Source organism: Ochotona curzoniae, unplaced genomic scaffold (assembly GCF_017591425.1).
Source record: "Ochotona curzoniae isolate NIBS_2020 unplaced genomic scaffold, NIBS_Ocur_1.0 contig_64, whole genome shotgun sequence".
In the NCBI taxonomy this organism is placed as follows: Eukaryota; Metazoa; Chordata; class Mammalia; order Lagomorpha; family Ochotonidae; genus Ochotona; species Ochotona curzoniae.
Window position 1 is genome coordinate 50,939,537 of NW_024466502.1, and position 20,521 is coordinate 50,960,057.

The 20,521-nt window shown below is 39.9% G+C and overlaps 1 protein-coding gene across 1 annotated transcript; it reads right to left on the minus strand.

Moving 5' to 3' along the window:
• Nucleotides 1-7,666: 7,666 nt before the first annotated feature.
• Nucleotides 7,667-7,990, minus strand: SERTM1 (serine rich and transmembrane domain containing 1). The gene has a single exon (XM_040991069.1). The coding sequence runs from the start codon at nucleotides 7,988-7,990 to the stop codon at nucleotides 7,667-7,669; it is 324 nt and encodes a 107-aa protein (XP_040847003.1).
• Between the last annotated feature and the right edge of the window lie 12,531 nt (nucleotides 7,991-20,521).

Sequence of the window (20,521 nt, forward strand, 5' to 3'; positions counted from 1 at the left end):
TCCTTTTCTCCATTTCAGCAAGTATTTTTTAATGTATGAATTTTTATTGGAAAGGCATATTTATAGAGAGGAGAGACAGAGAGAAAGATCTTCCATCTGCTGGTTCTTTCCCCTGCAACAACCAAAGCTGAGCCAATCAGAAATCAGAAGTCAGGAGTCTCCTCTGGGTCTCCTATGCAGGTACAGGGTCCCAAGACTTTGGGCCATCCTTGACTGCTTTCCCAGGCTGCAAGCAGAAAGTGGAGCTGCCAGGACATGAACTGGCATCCATATGGGGTCCTGGCACTGCAAGGTGAGGATTTTAGCCACTGAGCCATCATGCTGGCCCAGCAAGAATGTATTTATACTGGTGTGGGATCTATCACAAGATTAATACCTGGTTGTGTATTTTATTCCTCAACTCACTTCTGTGAGTAAACATTTCCCCAAACATATCTATTAAAATGATGAATTTTTGAATGAAAGGAAGAAGTGAATCCTAGTAGTTAAATTGAGCTTCAACCCTGTCTTTTTTGTTTTTAAATTTAGGGAGGGCTTGAGTTTTACTTCTGCCACTCACTAGCTTTATGACATTCCTTAGTTTCCTCATCTGTGAAGTGGGAAAAATAGAACTAACTAGCTTCATCAGTTGTTATGAATGAATTCATCAAGTTTCTAAAAGCATGCCTGTACACAATAATGACCGAAGGAGGGAGTTTCAAAATGTCATGAAAAAGTGAAAATAAAAGATAAGTTTATTCTGGCACCTTTTTGAAATCTGGAATGAATGTTTGGAGCAGTAGTTACGACTATGATTAGAAAGAAAAACTGTGATAAGAAAGAAAAAAGAGAAACGAAAGGAGAGAGAAGGGAGGAAGGGGGGAATATTATTATGTTTTTATAATTGTGCCTATGAATTACATTTTGTTTTCTATGTATTAGTATCATATTAACGTAAAAAGTGAAAAAAAAAAGACTGGTAGGGATGTCCAGCTCCACTTCCAACCCCAGCTTCCTATTAATATGAATCCTAGAAGACAGCTGAGTAATAAGGACTCAACAAGAGAGAGATTAGACTAGGCAGGTAAGTAGAGGAAGAATGGAGGAATTAGAAGCATGAAGGCAGAGAAAACAGGGTGGTAAGTGGAAGTAGCGAGAAATGGGAGCCTTCTGAAGCTCAAAGTTCCAGGTGATGCTTGCCTGACACCTGCTGTGTGTACTGCTCAGCAGGTACCCAGCCATGTGGTGCTTGTTAAACAGTTTATTTTGTTTCTTCCTTGATCCTCACAGCACTATAAGGAGATTATTATTTTCTTCATGTTATTGAGATCTGGAGCCTCAGAGATGTTGCCTAAGATCACAGAGGTAACATTTAAGGTATAAGGATCAAACAGGTTTGTCTGAACCCAAATCCTGTGTTCTGAGGCAAGCTGTGCATAAATAACACACGGTAACAGATGATGGAGGAGAAGAGATTCAGAAATGTCAGCTACTTAATGAGGAGAGGCTAGAGTCATGAGGAATGGCCTTACAGTGCATAAAGTATGGGAGCTTTTTCAGGAATGGAATTTTAAGAGGAGTCACATTTTAAATGCTGCAACTTTACAGCAATATCAGAGTTTCATTGGAACATTAGTCACACATCGTGATAAAGATACTGGAGTAAGAGTTCCATGAACTGAAAATGATTGAAAGACCAAGCTAGATGGGGACAAGTGCAGAAAGGAGAGGAGGGAACTTGAATCAGGAGGAGGAAAAGGGAGGTGGGGAGCCGGAGGAAGATCCTGGGGGAGAGCGTGAAGTGGAAGGGGATGGAGGAGGTAGCACTCATTTGCAACAAAGACCGTTTCCATGGATAGAAGATGAACAGATATTTGTAGCCAGAAGAAGGGCTCCCACCCACTCCCATATCCCACCCAGGGTGGATCTGAATAGGACTTTTTGTCCATTTCTGGTCTATTTTCCACAAAGCAACTGGACTAATCTTTCTTAAGCATAAATTCAATTATGTAACTTTCATGTATGAAATCCTACAGTGGATTCCCATCACACTCAGAATAAAATACAAATGTTATACTGGGAAATCTTGGATTCACTTTCAAACAATAGTAGGATTCCCATTAATATTTTTAATGCTACTTTTACATTACGTTATTTTTTTCTCCTTCCTACATTTGTTATGTCATGATACATCCACATAGCAGAAAGTGAAGCCACTTATGGTTAAATGAACGACTATGCCATTGTAATAACTTGGGGACAAATAATAAGAAAGGAATGTAGGGAGGGAGCAGGAGCAGAGGTGGCCAATACATGTAAGTCTGTATCGATGGAAAAATAAATATTTATATAAAAAAGCACAAATGTTGGTATAACTGTCAGTTTATATGTAAACTGCCCAGTCCACCTCTTTAACGTCATATTTGACATCCAATATTATGACTTTTCTGCCAATACATACGAAATCATTTCCTTTTATTTGTGTAAGCTCTTGCTTATATAGAGAATTCTCTTCCCAACACCTTTCAAGTACTTCCTTATGATTTCATGAAGAAGGTCCTCTCGGATCAGAATGTGAATTTCTTTTGTTGTCTCATTCAACAATTCTATTCTCTTCACTGTGTTAATTGCAATGGGAACTACGCACTTTTTAAAAATTTTTCTGAGTGTCTTTCATAAGATGAAAATCTTCATGAAGGTAGGAGCTATAGCTGTTTGTTCTATCCAGTGCCCAAGAATATATTAATTTATCTCAGAAATACTTACTAATTTTACTATCTTCTAAACAGTGCTCAGAGTGAAAATGTCTTACCTCACAATGAATCCAGTTGAAAAGAAAAAAAAGCCACTCTTGCAGCAGGTCATGAGATCTGCAGACAGTCTAAAGGGACTACAGGAGTTTGTGGGCTCTGTTACAGTTAAAGGAAATAGTAATTTTGTCTCTGATAATGGGCAGACACTGAGCTACAGCTTTGAATTAGAAGGATGAATGAACAGGTAATTAAAATGTTCTGTTCATTATTCAAAGGAACAAAACTTAAAGAAACTTTTAAAAATGCAAATATCAACTTTGAACATTACAAATCATTGATCTTCATAGGAGATGTGTGTGCATGTATGTGTATGAAGAGCGCTTTTTATTTTTAAAGATTTATTAATTTTTATTGCAAAGTCAGATATCTATAACTATCTATATCTATATTGCCTGGAGCTCTTCCAGCTCTCCCACGTGGGTGCAGGGTCCCAAGGCTTTGGTCCGTCCTTGACTGCTTTCCCAGGCCACAAACAGAGAGCAGGTTGGGAAGTTGAGCTGCTAGATTAGAACTGGTGCCCCTATGGAATCCCAGCATGTTGAAGGTGAGGACTTTAGCTGCTAGGCCATCATGCTGGTCCTGAAGAAATACTTTTAAAGTTTGTGTAAATCAGCATTAAGAAAATGAGTTCATTCTGATGTAAAACATTTATTATTGTTGTTGTTACTACTATTACTTCTGTGCCGGGAGAGACATGAGTGGAGAGCTTCCATCTGCTGGTTCACCCCCCAAATGCCTGCAACTATATTGAGGCTATGAGCCAGGAATTCAATCCAGGTTTCCCAGGTGTGACTCAGCTCTTTGAGCCATCACCTCTGCCTCCCGGAGTGCACATTAGCAGGCAGCTGGACTCAAGATCCGGACTAGGAATTGAACTCAGGCACTCCAATATAAGACCTGGACATTTTAACTACCAGGCTACATGCCCATTCCTCTGTGAAAACCATCTTGAAATCCATGCATTTGTAGATCTTCAAACATTCATGAAAAATGCACACTATGTGGAAGCTATTCGTGGATTAGGCATTTATGTGAGTTTCTGTGTGTGTAAGTACATGTGCATGCATGCAAACACAGGTGCATGTTTTCCTCTAAGAGCTGTCTAGAAGAGCAGCAGGTGAGCAAGAAAAACATAGTTGTCCCGGGATGGAGAGCAGCTGAAGAAAGCCTGTCTGGGAGCCTGGAACTTTCCATGGACTCTTTTGCTCTTACCTTCCCTCCAACGTACCCCTCCACTTGCCCCCTGAACACGGTGTGCAGTACCCCTCCAGTGTGTTGGACCCTGGGAATTTTCTAATGGAGGCATGAGACAGTGGCTCCTGACATTAGTGTGATGTGGGAACCTCTCTTAGAGGGGATGGCTGCCCACAAAGACAGAGCATTAAGTGTAGAACTTGACACCTTCCTTGAGAATGGTTGATTTTTCTAGTTGTGCCATTCTTTTCTTTCAAAGCATGGAGCTCGTCCTACCTAGTCTACCATGTAGAGCATTTTTTTTCTATCTTAAAAATTCTGGCAGTTACCCATATTCCTCTAATCTAGTCCTTTACATATTCATGATCTTGAGGAAGCGGAGTTCTGGGGAGCTAAGAAATACATAACCATCTTAATTCTTCCACTAGGTCCATTACCATAGCAGCAGCCAGCTAGTATGGAGGAGGTTGCCATGGGGCCCAGACCCAAGCAGGAAGTTAGTCTTGGAGCAGGCTGTGAGCTGTGGGGTCTGGAGTGTTCAGTGGTTGAGAGGTATGGAACCCTATCCTCCCCACATGCCTGGTGGCTGTGGAGGGGAGCTTTCCTTTCCTGCTGTGTGTCCCACTGTAACCAGTGTTCCCCAGGGCTTTGCTAAAAATACCTGCTCTTTGGCCATCCTCCTGAGGGACTGAGTGTGGCCAGGGGATCTGTATATTTTCCAAGTACTCAGATTTTTTTCTTCTCCTGGGGAAAAGGGAGACAGATCGCCCAGATGATGTGGCCCCTCCCCAAGGGTGTGCAGAGGCTGGTTCAGCTCCACATTATTGGTCCTGATCCAGAGGATGCAAGAGAAGTGAGGCAATATGCATTTATGCATCAATACTCAAACATGTAGGTGTATATCTATATATTTAAAACTCCAAGGACAAACCTCCTTTCTGGGAGACAAGATTGTTTATCACCTTACTAAAAAGAAAAAAAAAATCACAGAAGAAACCAGGCTTTCAATGGGCTCCACTTCTTTATTTATAAACCCTGGTGAATCTCTTATACAAAGCAAATTTATCTCGAGTTCCCTGGTGCAAAACATTTTGAAATGTACAGTCTATTATCTTTGCAAGCTTATAATGACAAACCCTATTTTACATCTTTGAATGTTGCTCCCAATTATGTGGGTAAGACTCACTGTGGCAGGGAGGGGTGGGAATGCACGCACAGATTACTCTGAATTTGACTCTTTAAAGTAGGTCTGTTGCCGGAATCTTGACTGTTCTTTCAGGTGGAAAGGCTATAGAGTTATTCCTTAGGAGAGAGACTATGCAGAGTACCTGTAATATGGCAAGTTTGTCCTTTGATTTTTTAAAGAAGCATTTCATGTGTGTCCTCTTCCTCTTCCCATCACCAAAACAGGACAAGATTAATCAAATATTAAAGTGATAATGAAGCAGCCTCTTGTAATCCTTTGCCATGTTCACACACCTTTAAGTGGGAGAATATTAATAGTGATTAAAAATAGTGTCTTTATTCTAGCGTCCACACAATCACACCCAACACACTGTGCCACCTGGCAACAGAGGCAAACTTTTCACTGATTTTATATTTCATCACAGCAACTCTTGGCTGGCTTTATGGCATTTGGGGACTTAAAAAATGGTTATGGGAGTTTTATTCATAGGTAGCAAATGTGTGGTAACAACCACTGATTTTCAGTTGGTTAACAGAGAAACAAATTGCTGTCCAACTATAGGATGGGATAAAATAATAAAGACTGATGCATATAATGATGTCAATTAGTCTTAAAGATGCTATGCTGAGTGAAAGAAACCAGGCTGAAACAGATCCTGCATCCTGTAGGATTGCATTAGAAAAGCACTGACAAAGACCATATTTTAGGCACTAAGAAGAGATGAATGGCTGTATGACTGATGGTAGCAGGAAGAGTTGACCAGAGAGGGAGAAGACAGACTTGTAAGGGTACTGGAAATGTTCTCATCTCAATTATGGTGTGTGTCAAAACATACTGAACTGTTTGCTAAAATGTTAAATTATGTTCCCGTGATGTTGCTTCACATTCAGAGCAAGAATATGTTAGCAGGAACAATTTTGAGATAGAAGAGTTAAATGTGGTCTGATTTCACAAGGCTTGGGGATTGGAAAGCAGCAGCAGCCTTCTGCTCCTCCACTCTCTCAGCATCTCAGAGTTACAAAGATAGGTCCTGTGAAAATGGTGGGTTCTTCTTCCCATTCCAGTCCCCTCACAGTACGCTGGGTGCACAATCCACCCAGAGCCAGGGCTGATGCTCCTCCGGTCTCAAGTGTTTTGCACAAGGAATGATCAGGTTCCTGTGTGAATGCAATCTTCTCAATAGGTTAAGTGCCAAGGGGCATTTATTTTAAAAATTAAATTAAAACTCTTACTTTTAAAAAGATAAAGTTGGATGGCTTTGTCTTGTTTTTAGAAGCCGCATGACTTCCTCCACATGCTATGCCTATGCTCACATGTGTGTCACATTTCATGGATTATCACCACTCCCCACAACTACAGGTGAACTTGGCTGAGCACAATATGGCAGTTCCTGGGATCCAGAGCTCCCAACAGCTGCACAACTTGAACATCTACATTCTAACATAAATCCAGAACCTGGAATCCTAACACAGTTGACACACAGCACTTGCCAGAGACATATAGTGCTCGTGAAATATGCAATAACACATGTATTAGTGATTTAATCTTGAAGGTTTGCAACCTAATGTGGATTAACAAACATCTGACATCTTGGAGCCTTGATATAATCCTGCACTAAAGGATGAAGACTATGAAACTGAATAAAGAAATAGACACCATTGCTAGGAGTTACAGTACTGCATAAAATACAGCTAAATGCTTCTTTTCCCTATGCTTGATTCCTGCAGATGGAAATTATAGATATAAGATAAAAACTTAGTTTCTCTATGGTGCTGCTCTTAGAAACAGCAATCAACACAAAGGATTCCACAACTCGGCCATTCTGGCTTTGCAACTTAAGTGGAAATGAACAAATAAACAAAAAACCCACAAACCCAAGGAGACTCAGAGGCATCATAAACCGCATCAGAACAAGTATCTATCTTGCTATTGAAAGTTAAACTTCTCCAAAACTTTTTAATGCCTTGCATCCTTCCATACATGTGGTTTTCACTCGTTGAAAGAAAAGTAAACAGTTAGCATATTTTTACCCTCAGTTTTAGAATCTAAACTGCCTCTCTTCTTACTTCAGTGTCTCCACTGTAACTTTTAAATGGAGAAAATAGCTTCTGTGATTTGCCAGTTGCCGTTGATCCCACAGTTTCATCAGCGGAGAAAACCAAGGGTCCAGATCCAGCCTCCCCTAGGAGCTGCCTTGAGCGGGTAGTCAGCCTCCAATGAAGTGAAACGGCTTGACCCGCACCTAATATGCTGGCTCCAGGTTTTCCCAGGGCATAGTTCACAATTCTGCACTTGGAGGTTTGCCCTTATTTCCATCAGCATCAACTTCTCCACTGAGGGGCAAAGCATCCAAACAGAAAACACAGTGGAGATGGAGGAGAAGGGCAATGGATCTAAAGCAAACAGGTCTCTTCTCTCCTGAGACAACACATCTTGAGATGCTTCCTATGAGGAAAATCTAAAGCAGTTGTATTCTAGGATTCTTCCATGTTCTTCAGGAGGAGAGATTTGAAAAAGTGGACCTTTGAGAGGAAATGCTGCAGACTTCCAAGTTGGTGAAAGAACTTCCGGCATCACTTGGATACTCTGGGTAGGAGGAGCTGGAGGAGATGATGTTTTTGAGCCTCTGAAGGGCAATGATTAACAGCAGAAGCAGAAACGCTAAGAGGCTGAGGAATATGGACACGTAGATGTAGACATTGGACAGGTGGCCCGCGGATGGGTCCACAGAGGTGGATAGCGAAGTAGGAAACAGCTCGAGGAAGGTGCCGTTCTCTACACTGCTGGCAAACCCGGACGAAGAGTCCTGCTCAGACATCTTGAGAGAGCGGTGAAAGGACGAATGTGTATACTGAACACCGAATTTTCATGCGAGAGTTAAAGAGGATGCACTTGGCATGGACTGTGTGTCAATGTCCATAGAAGTTGTAGGCTGGTAAATCAGGGCAACGCTTCTTGGTTTTCAAACAGGCAGCAGAGGATCAGGTGTCCACTGAGACTGCAACAACAACAACAACAAGGCAACTGAGTGGGTTCTTCAGAAAAGATCACCTTCAGCTTCAGTTTTAGCTTTTCTTTCCTGAGGGCTTAATTATAAAACCCAGGGAGAAGGGAGGGAAAGAATGAAATAGTGCCCTGAGAGATAATGTCCATGTCCTTTTACTACAAATGATGATATAAAAATGAACTTTTGTTTTCTTTCTACAATTCCTTAGGTGCCAAGTTTAAGGGATTAAAGAAACATAAACAAGAAGACTGTGTTTCTGATGTGCTCCATCTGCTGTGATCTCAACAGATGGGCCGAGTAGGTGCTCTGAGGCCAGAACCCAGAGAGTCAGCTCTCAGTCCCCCTCCTCTGGAAAACTACTTCTCCATGTTCTGCAGCCTCCCTCTCCCACCCCAGGCTCATTTCTAGCCAGTATTTCTCCCTACTACACTTTAAAGAATCACTGCATATGAACTGTATATTGAAAGTTCGTGGTATGCTGATTTTCATGGTGTAAGCATTTTATGTTCCTGAATTCAGGGCCATTTCTATGTCTAGATGTTCCTTGACTAACATCCACACAAACCTAGTATATATTGAAAAATGTCCTAAGGTGAGCACTCAGCTTAGCAGTGAAGACCCTGGTTAGGATGTCCGTGGCCCACATCAGAATGTCTGTGTTTGACTCCCAGCTCTGGCCCCTGGCTCTGGCTCCTGAAGCCAGCCTTCTGCCAAGGCATATCCCAGAAGGCAGCAATAAGGGCTCCAGTAGCTGGATTATAGCCACCTACATGTAAGACGTAGACTGAGTTCCTGGACCCTGTCTGCCCATGGCCGACCTCTGACTTGTGCAGGCATCTGGAGAACGACTAGTGGATGACCCCTCTTTTTTTTTTTCTCTTTGCCTCTCAAATGAATACAATACAATGGAAAAGTTAAAACACAAGTAAATCTCATGAATTTACATCCTTGCTCAGCAGCAGAGCACATAACATGCCGGTGGCTTTGTTGTGTATATGCTCAGCATCCCAGGAAACTTAAGATGAACTTAAAAAAAAAAACAAAGTCCAAGTTCTCTCTGAATGGTATAGGAAGTACTATGTTTGCAATCAAGACATTTAACTTTGGGCCTAGATTTTCCGATATCTTTGGGAAGCTAATCAAATAACCTATGCTTTCTTTCCTTTTAAAAAAAGATTTTTTTAAATGCAAAAGGCCTATTTGCAGAGATTTAAAAACAGGCAGAGAGGAAGATCTTTTATCCACTGATTCACTTCCCAAATGGTCGCAAGGACCAGAGCTAAACCTACCCAAAGCCAGAAGCCCGCAGCCTCCCCTTGGTCTATCATATGTGTGCAAGGCTTTTGGCCACCCTCCATTGCTTTTCCAGGCCACAAGCAATGAGCTGGATGGGAAATGGAACAGCTGGGACATGAGCCAGTGCCCATAGGGGATGCTGGCACTTACAGGTGGATGATTAGTCAATTGAGCTATCACACCCACCTCTATCTGCATTTTCTAAGATTCACTCTTCTCTGCAAAATTGTTGAGAACCTGCCTTACCTCCTTAGTATGTTTTGAGGAACCTAATATAGCAGATAGGGAAGTTATGCTGGGAATGGCAAAGGATTGGGCAACATCAGTTTAGTGTGTGCATGTGGTATGTTTGTGTATCTGCCTGCGGGTGTGGCCGTCTGTGTTTCAAGGGGTGTGGAGACGGAATGAGTTCCTATAACCAGGCATGAAGAAATGCTGTGTCCTAGGTCCAGGCATAGGGTTCAAGGAGGCAGCCTGGGGAGGCAGGGCCTCTTGAATAATACACTCCAGGGAAAGCTGTTCTTTCTAGTGATGACTGTCCATCACTTTGCTATTCACGCCTGACTCTTGCTGCGGGACTCACAGGAAAACTTCACTCTACCGGAGTTTTCCCGTACAAAACCATGGCCTGCATTTTGCCTAGGGAATTTGCCTTTTTCCTCTTGGTTTCTAAATCTAAGGAAGCAGCTGTTTCTTTGAGTGGACGGTATTTGTTGCTGTCGAAGCAGCGCTGGGGATCGGAGGCGAAGAGGGGACCCCTGGGAGAAGGCTGTCCCTGTGACTGCCTCGCAGACTCAAGTGTCTCCATGAGTTCCTGTAAGCGGTCCAGGGATGACATTTCAGTAATACCTAAAATGAGTTAGCCCCCTCTCCTTAAGATACTTTGCATGATGATTTTAATGCAATTAGGCTGCTGTAGGCATCTAACAATCCTTAAAAAGAAAAGAATCACAGCGAGACTGCAAATGTGTTTGTTACACTGACTTGGCAACATCTCGCCTTTTCACAGCAGTAAATGTTCCAGGCATTCATCTTTAGAGAGTAGAGCCAAGTGTCTGGGAGGCAGCAAGTACAGGCATGGGAAAGAAAACTGGGATGGGAATCTCATAGAGAGCATCAAAAAATACTCAACACGTTCAGCTACAACTTCATAAGTATAGCTGAAGGAAGAAACAAAGCAGCTCATTGACTTGACAAATGGAACATATCTAATTACAAGACAAGCCAGGGTTTCAGGCTTCTGCCTGCTCCCACTCACCCTCCGACCATCGGTCTCAATGTTCCCATTGCTTTGTAGTAAGGAGTTTACATCATTTCTACCATGGACAAAGAAGGTGATACAGATTTATCTTGTCAAGGTTCCTCATAACTGTGTTACACGACAGGTAGGACATGTCATTCCCACATTGTAGCTGAGAAAATTGACATTCGGGGATGTTGTGATTTACATAGGATGCACAGACCGGTTCCCATATTTCAAATGAATTATTTCCCCCCCGCCCCCCTTAACTTCCCAAAGAGAGAAACTGCAATTTGGGTAATGAGTTTTCATCTGCCACTTGCTTTGCCCAAGCCTGTAGATAGCCTTGACAACTCTGTTTCCTCATTTGCTCACATCTTCAGGTGGGCCTAGGGGATTATGTGACATTTCCATAAATAAAACTAGAGAATAATAAAATGCCATCCCAAGTAACATATGCGTTGACAGGAAGCTCCTTCTGAATGTCTAAGAAAACTAGAGCAACATTCAAGACCTCTGTCAGACCTGCAGTGCTGACATGTGCTTGAGTCGGCTCTTTTTTCAGAAGCCATTTTCTCTGCGTGAGTCAAGGCTGTATCATTTCTAGCAGTGTGGTACAGACACAGACAATGTGATTGTGGTACCCACAATTTTGTGGCAAAACTCAGAACTGGTTACCAAGTCACCGGTTAAAATTAATTCCAAGGAATTATTTATTTATTTAATAAATCCATTTCATTAATTTACTTAATTAATCCAAGGAATTAATTAAATATTCCAAGGATTTTTTTTTACTTTCTTGCCACTGCCATTTACAAATATATCTTATTGTTTGTTTTTTGAAAATCAGATGCAGTAGCCTCCACAGATGCTGCTAGTAACAGGAGCTGGGTCAGTCTGAACAGGGATTTCACTCTAGGCTTTCTATATGGCTGGCTGGGACCCAACTATCTGACCAAGCATCTGCTGCCTTCCAAGATATATGTGAACAGGAAGCTGGAATTGGGAGAACAGCCGACACCTGAGCATAGATTCTTTGACATGGCACTCCTATGCAGTCTCTTAACCACCATGCCTAATCCCTGCCCAAAGATTGCCTTCCTTCAAGCCATAAGTCCACACTTGGAGCGTTGGCTGTCCATGGAATAGTTTGCAGCAAACAGAATTATGAAGACTTGGGTAAAGTATTTGAATTCCCAAAAGGCCTTGGAAAAACAGGAGGAAATAAACAAATGAAACCTCATGACCTCAATTGACATTTTATAACTAAATATCGTTACTTTAAATGTCCCCCTCCAAATAGTGCAGGTTCAATTTCATTTCCAGAGTCCTTCTTAATTTAAAATGACAGTTACACCACTTTGATTTCATTGCTCTCCTTGGAGACAACAGAGTATGTGCAGTGTTAGAGAAGACTTTTAATGTGGCAACATTAATTTTCATTTCCTTATTGAAGTTTTTTATTTTTTTAGCTGTTGTGTCTTCTTTCTCTCTGGTATATAGTTTATTTGACAGCAAGAGTATAATGCTCAGGATGAATGAACTGTAGGTGGTTAGGCAATGTGACAGGTGGCACTGGAGAAAGGAAATCAAATGACTGTGTTTCAGGGTGACGCTTCATGGGCTCTGCCTCACAAACAGATCAGGTTTAAAATAAAGAAGAAAGAAACTTCATCTCAAATGCATAGCCTTGACCCGTCTCTGGGCAGCGCCAGCAAATTCTCATTTCATGTGACACCTAAAACCACGTGGGGATTTTAATGCTTTTGTTTGTTTCCCTGAGCCATCCTCAAGTGATTTTTATAAGGAAGAAAATGAGACAGCTGGATTACAGTATTATAAACAGAGATCTGCTGAAGTGTTTTAGCTGATGGTCAGCCAGCTTTCTGGAAAAAAAAAAAAAAGCTGTCCTGGAATGTATCTACAAAAAACAGTGGCTACAGGAATTAGGAAAGAAGGCCTGTGCCCTCTCAACATGAGCCCAGTGGAGTTGGGTTGATGAGAGCACAGACAGGGCAGAGCTAAAGAGCTGTCCCAAGTCACTTAGCATGGTGTCACTGTGATGCCTCCTGGAGGCATCAAACAAAACAAGCTTTGTATCCCAGGGGTCACTATGAGGACTGTCACGTTCTAGGAGAACAGCAGCACACAAAAATCCCTGCATGCTGCATCCCTAAGAAGGAAGAGCCCAGTGGCCTCATCTCTGAGTCCCTCTGCATGAGTTCTGCAAGACCCGTGGTGGAGACGTGGCATGTGAGGAGAGCCTGCGTTGTGTCCTTGATTTCTGTACTACGATGGTTGTTAAAAGAGCCTACCAGTCAGCCCCAAATGCAACCATTTTGGATGCTGTGATTTTTATTTGTATAGGAGTCTACGTGAATAGCAACTGTTTCATTGTGTGTGTGTGTGTGTGTGTGTAAAACTGGGACAAGCTGCTTTGTTCCCCTGCAGACATAAATGAAAGAATGACCTGGTTGTTACAACAAACATGGCTGTCACCACATTTGATTATCATATGCAGTCTAGCTGTGTCATACTCAAAAAGGTGGTCCTGGGGGTAAATGTGGGTCCCTGCCTCCATATGGGAGACCTGGACTGAGTTCCTGGTTCCCATCCTCAGTTCAGCCAAGCTCTAGTCATTGTGGACATTTGGAGAATGAACCAGTAGCTGGGGAGAGGCTCTCTTTCTCTAAATATAAGTAAATGAATAAATACATAAAATACATAGGAAAGAACAATAAAAATGGCAACTTCAGCAAATGAAAAAGGTGGTCCTCCTCAAGTCATTAGGAATTTAAAAAGTATGAATGTGATATAAATGTGTATAAATGTAAAAGTTGATATTATAGATAATATAGGATATTTAGTGGTTCCAGATGATGTTGGGTATCCTTTTTCTACAAGACCTGTGGAAGCAATTATTTCCAGACTCCAAAAGGGGTCTTGGCACATCTGAGCAAAGCCATTTTTAGTTTTATTCAGAAACTAGCAAGTTTGATATAAGCCATTTCTTTACCCTTTGCATGACTATCTTCTAATGCTTTTTCATTGCGTATGGCCTTTGAGGTTATGTGAGATGAGAGAGATTGGTGCTGGCAAGGCACACTTCTCAGCAGCTGCTGTAAATATTCATTTACAGTCAATGGTAAATATTTACCTTTGGGCTGGCAATAATCAGAATAAAGCTTAGTGTGAGATTGCTTTCATTACTCTAATACAACCATCCATTTGTTTGTCTATTAAGAACTCCCTTATCAGTATGATGCTTTGGGAAAGGGCTTTTTTGTGTGAACTTTTGTTATGATTCCTTCTTTAAGCCCAATAAAAATTGTAACCATGTTAAGGGAATAAATTGCATTTATTGGCTATTAGACATTGAGTGGACTACTGGAATTCATGGGTCTGGACTGAATAATGTGAGACAAAAAAGGAAAATTTACAGTCTTCTTAATTACAGTTCAAATAGAGAAATTAGAACTTTTTTTCTAGTACTTCGGTGAAAATGATAGCAGTGACAAATAGCTGGGTTAGCTGTGATTTATTTTAGCAGTCACACAGGGACAAGTCGTTAGGTAGCTTTGGAGTCAATCTCTTCTCCAAAGTAATGGCTTTTGTTAGGTAGCTTTGGAGTCAATCTCATCATACTCATCTCTTCTCCAAAGTAATGGCTTTTGTCTACCAGATTACTCCAAGGCTCTACAAAATATTTCTGCAGGAAGAAAAAATTAAATTATAGTCAAAATGATTTTGTATTAGATACTTATTTTGTCCTAATTCTTAAAAATAAGTTGTCCACATGAGGTATAATTCTAATCATATTCAGAAATGTATCTTTCTTAATGCCAGATTATCTGTTTGCAAATGACATTATTGTGTACTTGGAAAACGTAAACACTCCACCAAAATGCTGTTAAAATTGATGAACCAATTTAGAAAATTTGCAGGTTACAAAACAAACAGAAAAACCAGTCGCTTTCTCATATACTAATTGTACCCTTATGAAAAGGGAAATCAACAAAGAAATCCCATCCACAAAACACAACAACAACAAAATATTTAGGAATAAATTTAACTGAAGAAGAGAATGATGTCTAAAGTGAAATGATCAAATGTTGATGAAAGATATGAAGGATAAAAAAATGCCTTGCTCATGAATGAAAAAATTGATATCATTAAAATGTCTATAGCAATCTCCAGATCAATGGAATCCCTCTCAAAATACCAATGACAATCTTCTCAGAATTAGAAAAATGAATCCTAAGATTCATGTTGAATCACAAAAGATCTAGAACAGCCAAACTGATCCTAACCAATGAAGTTGGAGGCAAAAAAAATCTAATCTAAAAGCATATTATAAAGCTTTAATAATTTAAAAAGCATTGTGCTGAAAAAAAAATACCTTATCAATAGGATCAAACAGAGTCCAGAAATTAATTTACATACATACAGCCAGAAATGAATCTACATAGATACCAATACCTGAATTCTAAAAAAAGTGTTCAGATTGTCCAGTGGAGTAAGCATAGTCTCCTCAAGAAGTAGTGCTACCCAAACTAGATTAATATATGTAGAAGAATGAAATTAGATCCATACCTCTCACCATAGACAAAAATCAACTCAAGATGGATCAAAGGGGCCTGGCGCAGTGGCCTACTGCTAAAGTCCTTGTCTTGCATGCATTGGGATTCCATTGCTTGTTCCTATCCTGGTACCCCGCTTCCCATCCAGCTCTTTGCTTGTGGCCTGGGAGAGCAGTCAAGGACAGGCCAAAGCCTTGGGACCCTGCACCTGTTTGGGAGACCTGGAAGAAGCTCCAGGCTCCTGGCTCCTGGTTCCTGCTTTGGATCAGCTCAGCTCCAGCCATTGCAGCCACTAGGGGAGTGAATCAGGTGATGGAACATCTTCCTCTCTGCTTATCTGAATTTCCAATAAAAATAAATGAATATTGGGCCCAGCGCGGTGGCGCAGTAGTTAAGGTCCTCGCCTTGCATGCCCGGGATCCCATATGGGCGCTGGTTCTATCCCGGCAGCCCCGCTTCCCTTCCAGCTCCCTGCCTGTGGCCTGGGAAAGCAGCAGAGGACGGCCCAAAGCTTTGGGACCCTGCACCCGCGTGGGAGACCCAGAAGAGGCTCCTGGCTTTGGATCGGCATAGCATCGGCCGTTGCGCTCACTTAGGGAGTGACTCATCGGAGGGATCTTCCTCTCTGTCTCTCCTCTCTGTATATCTGCCTTTCCAATAAAAAAAATAATAAAAATAAATCTTTAAAAAAATAAATGAATATTAAAAAATAAAAGTATTAAAAGATGCGTCAAATTCCTAAATTTAAGACATGCAATTATAAAATTGCTGCAAGAAAATGTAACAGAAATACTCTAAGACATTGGTGTGGAGATGACTTCTTGGATAAGACTTCCAAAGACACGAAACAAAAGAAAAATAAACAAATGGAAGATATCAAACTCACAAGATTTTGCACAGCATAGGAAATGATCAATAGAGTGAAGCCATGCTCAACAGAAAGGAAGAAAATATTTTCAAAGCACATATCCAAAAAAGGACTAATATCGGTATATATCAACAACTTGACAAAGCCGACAATGAAAAACCAGTCAGTCCAGTGGACAAATGGGAAATGGATGTTGATAGACAATTCTCAAAAGAAGAAACACAAATGACAAATAAATATATGAAAAATGCTCAACACCACTAGGCATCAGGGAAATGCAAATCAAAACCACATTGAGATATCACCTCATCCCTGTCACAATGGCTAAAGCTCCAAACGCAGAGAGCATAACAAATACTGGTGCGGAAACAGAGGGAGAACAACACTTCTACACTGTTGATCAGAACGAAAATTAGAGAAGCCACTGTGGAGAACACTGTGACCATTTTATTAAAAACAGAGATAGACTTGCCATATGATCCAGAAATCCCACTACTGGGTATGTATTCACAAAAGTTGAACACAATGAGTCAAAGAGATATCTACTCCACCATGTTTAAATCAGCACTATTCAAAATAGCCAAAATTTGAAATCAACCAAGGTGTTCATATTTGATGAACATATAAAAAACATGGTGCATATCCATAGTGGAATATTATTCAGCTATAGAAAAGAATTAAACTCCATCATTTGCAGCAAAATGGATGTAACTGGAGGACAGCATGTTGAGTGAAATAAGCCACATGCAGAAAGACAAACAGCCCATGTTCCTCCTTCTTTGTGGGAGCTAAAATGCAACATCTATCTATCTATCTATCTATATATATATATATATATATATAGAGAGAGAGAGAGAGAGAGAGAGAAGAAATATCTGTGTATATCAGCATTGCTCCAAGCACAGTTTCATAAAGCTCTTTTATACCTTTGTCAAACCATTGCCTAAGAATGTTACACTACTATAACTTTAATGATGTGTGACTACTTAAAAATTTACAGTTTGGGTGAAATGGTCACTTTTCTATTTAATTCTTGTTTATAGCCATTATTTGTGTTCCCACTAAACTAAGGTCTCTTTGCTTTTTTACTTGTTAAACTTCTTATTCAATAAAGTACTAAGCCTTCTCACTGTAATATAGGTTTAAAATATATCAAAAACTGAAAAGAAAAGGAGGAGGAAGGAAAGGAAGGGGAAGGGAAAGGAATGTGATTATGTTATTGAATATGTTTAAAAGTCATTAAAAATTAAAGCAAAAATTTTTAACTTCAAAATTGATTTGTACCTGGTAGTGCAACTAAAAAAGAACATATCTTCCATGAAATACAGAATAGCTGAAGGAAATTAAAGAAAACACAATGGGGTATTTCAAAAGACAGTATGATTAAAACTGTTTTGACCTCTGTCTTATGTATCCTCAAAAGTAATGGCAGGTGTGAGTCCGTTGTATTTATATAGTAACATTTTCCTGGGAAAGGTACAGTAGAATTATTAATGCATTTTTAGTATACTTGCATTTCATAAGAAGATTTGTTTCTAAAAGTATTGCTTTAGTAAGAAAAATCATTTTGAAATGGTACTACTCTAGAGTAAGTTATAGGATTTAAATGGATAATTTTCTAGATAAAAAGTCCAAATACAAGATTAGTTGCAAGCACAGTATTTTCCTGATTCATTTGTGATGTTTAGAAAAGACAAGGAGAGGATTCCCTACACTCAGAGGATATTGGGTCCATCTAGCTAATATAATTCATCTAAACCAAAAACTAGCAACTTGAAGGCTGCAGAAAGCATGAGTCAACCAGTTAAGGAGTACAAGGCTGACAGTCACTTCTAGGGAGAAACAGTAAAGGTCACTGGCTAAGCAAAAGCCAGGGAAATGACTTGAAGATCATAGGCAAAGTCAAAATGAATCAGAAGAAAGAAAGAAGGTAAAAATCAAAACTGATCTTTCAAGTTATCACAATGGGATTCCATTCTCTCCCGAGGTTCCCACTTCAGTCATTTACAGCATTTCAGAAATGTATTAAGAAAACATTTTTCTTTAAATTCCCAGTGCAGCTAGAATTGATTTGATCACAATGTTAGTTTACAAAAGGGCTTGTTTATTTTTAGCAAGACTGTACAAATTTCAAAACATTCTCATTAACTCATGCTGTAGTAAGATGAAGGGATGGTGTTTGTACTTTTTCCATTGTGTTCCATTTTGTTACTGTAGTTACAATAATTTGTATCTAAGGTATATTTTTTCAATCAGAAAATTCTCATAATTATTTCCATATATAGTGTGGTATTTTGCAAGGATCTGTTCTTATAACTTAATTTTGTGATTGTCATAAATTCCTATGAATGAGTCAATCAGAGAAGAGTTTGCATGTGTACTAGGTGTTTGTATTCGTCAGGGGTATTTGAATGCCTCCAAGACTGCCCCAAAGACAATACTGATGGAGTGCCCCCTGAATTTAAGCAGACACCTCACCAGTGGGCAGTGATGTGGCACTGGTATCTGGAAGAAAATCTGAGAGCTACTACTCGCTCTCTACCAATGCCGCTCTATTATTTTCTTTCTACTCCTACCTCCTATATATACATATCCTTGTCTCTTTTTGTAAAAGATATATCTTATTTTTTATTGAAAAGTCAGAATTACAGAGAAAAGGGGAGATCGAAAGGTCTTTCATCTGCTGGTTCACTCTTCAAGTAGCTGCAACAGACAGAGAGGCTGGAACTAAGCTGATCCAAAGCCAAGAGCCAGCAACTTCTTCCAGGTCTCCCACACAGGTACAGGGTCCCAAGGCTTTGAGCCATCCTCTACTGCTTTCCCAGGCCATAAACAGGGAACTGGATAAGAAGTTAAGCAGCTGGGACATGAACCGGCACCCATATGTGATCCCAGCACATGCAAGGCAAGGACTTTAGTCACTAGGCTTCCACACCAGGTCCTAAATATAAATATATGTGTCATAGTTAATGGCTTATTTTCACCTTGGTCCTTTTTCCTTTCTGTTCCAGATTCTTTCTCCCTCCGTCTCCTATAAGCATCCAGGCTAATATGTTTAACAAAGACTTTTCTTTTTGCACAGATTCCTGTAAATGCCAAGGTGTGTGTATGTGTGTATTCTCAGTTTACAACAGTGGATATCTTGATAAAATATCTTGATGATTGAAGTAAAGAGAAAAGAAATGTAAATTATCTAATGCATTCAATTCTCTATCTGTACACGTAAGAAGAGACCAAAGAATAATCATGGTCATCCATTCATCAAACCACATGTATAGGCAAAATTTGGAAAGAAAAGAGATTCAATACAGTTTAAAAAAGAACTTCAGTTTTTAGCAAAATTATCCAGCAGGCCACTATAAACATTTGTCTCTACTGACATCTGCACTTGTATATTTGTTTTAATGAGGGTGCTTTTAGACTATTCCTTGAAAATGGATTAGAATATCCCAAATATGCATGCATGTATGTGTCGTGCATTTTTTTTCAACAAAGACTCAAGCTTGCAGTTTTTGAGCTAGTGTTATTTTAAATCGAGGCACAGCATTCACTTGAGTTAATGAGCCATCATTTCTCATAATATAACTACAAATAAACCTAGTTGATTATGCAGTCTGTAAGTTGTACATCTTATCTGGATATTAGCCAAGTATTTAGTAGAACATATACATGTGAGTTATGCCAAACACAGTTTTTCATTCTTCCAGTTTTCTATGGCTGATAGTCAAAGAATGATGACAGTTTCCACAATAAAATGGATATTTAAAAAGAAAAATGCTTAGAAATTGGCAGCCTCTGTAGGCTAAGATTTGGATCCATTCCATTTTGGCCATATGACATTATTTAGTAGTCAGCTGACTATTCATAAAACAAAAAATAAAATGCAGATTTCAAGATGCATCCCCTTAAAGCAATGGAAGATCTTTGATGGCTTTGGGATCAATTTGAGGGATGAAAGGTTTTGTTACAAAGGACATTCCACTGGGAAAATCGGGGTATAAACTGTACAACAGATAAAAGGTATTAGATCAATAAGTAAATGTCTCAAGTGTGATAGAAGAAAATGTCCTCAGTCCTGGGAGATGTATGTTGAAGAATGTAGCTGTAATATCAGCAATTAATTCTTAGTGGTTTAGCCAAAACAACAAAAATGTACACTCATAAAAATATAGAAAGATGTCAAAATCTTAACAACTTGCTAATATGGCTGAAAGATATAAAGGTGTTGATTTTTGCTATTCTTTTACAAAAATTATTTATTTTTATTTGAAAGAGTTACAGAGGAGAGACCTCAAATATGGCCGCAATGGCTGGAGTTGGGCCAATACAAAGTCAATAGCCAGGAGCTTCTTCCAGAT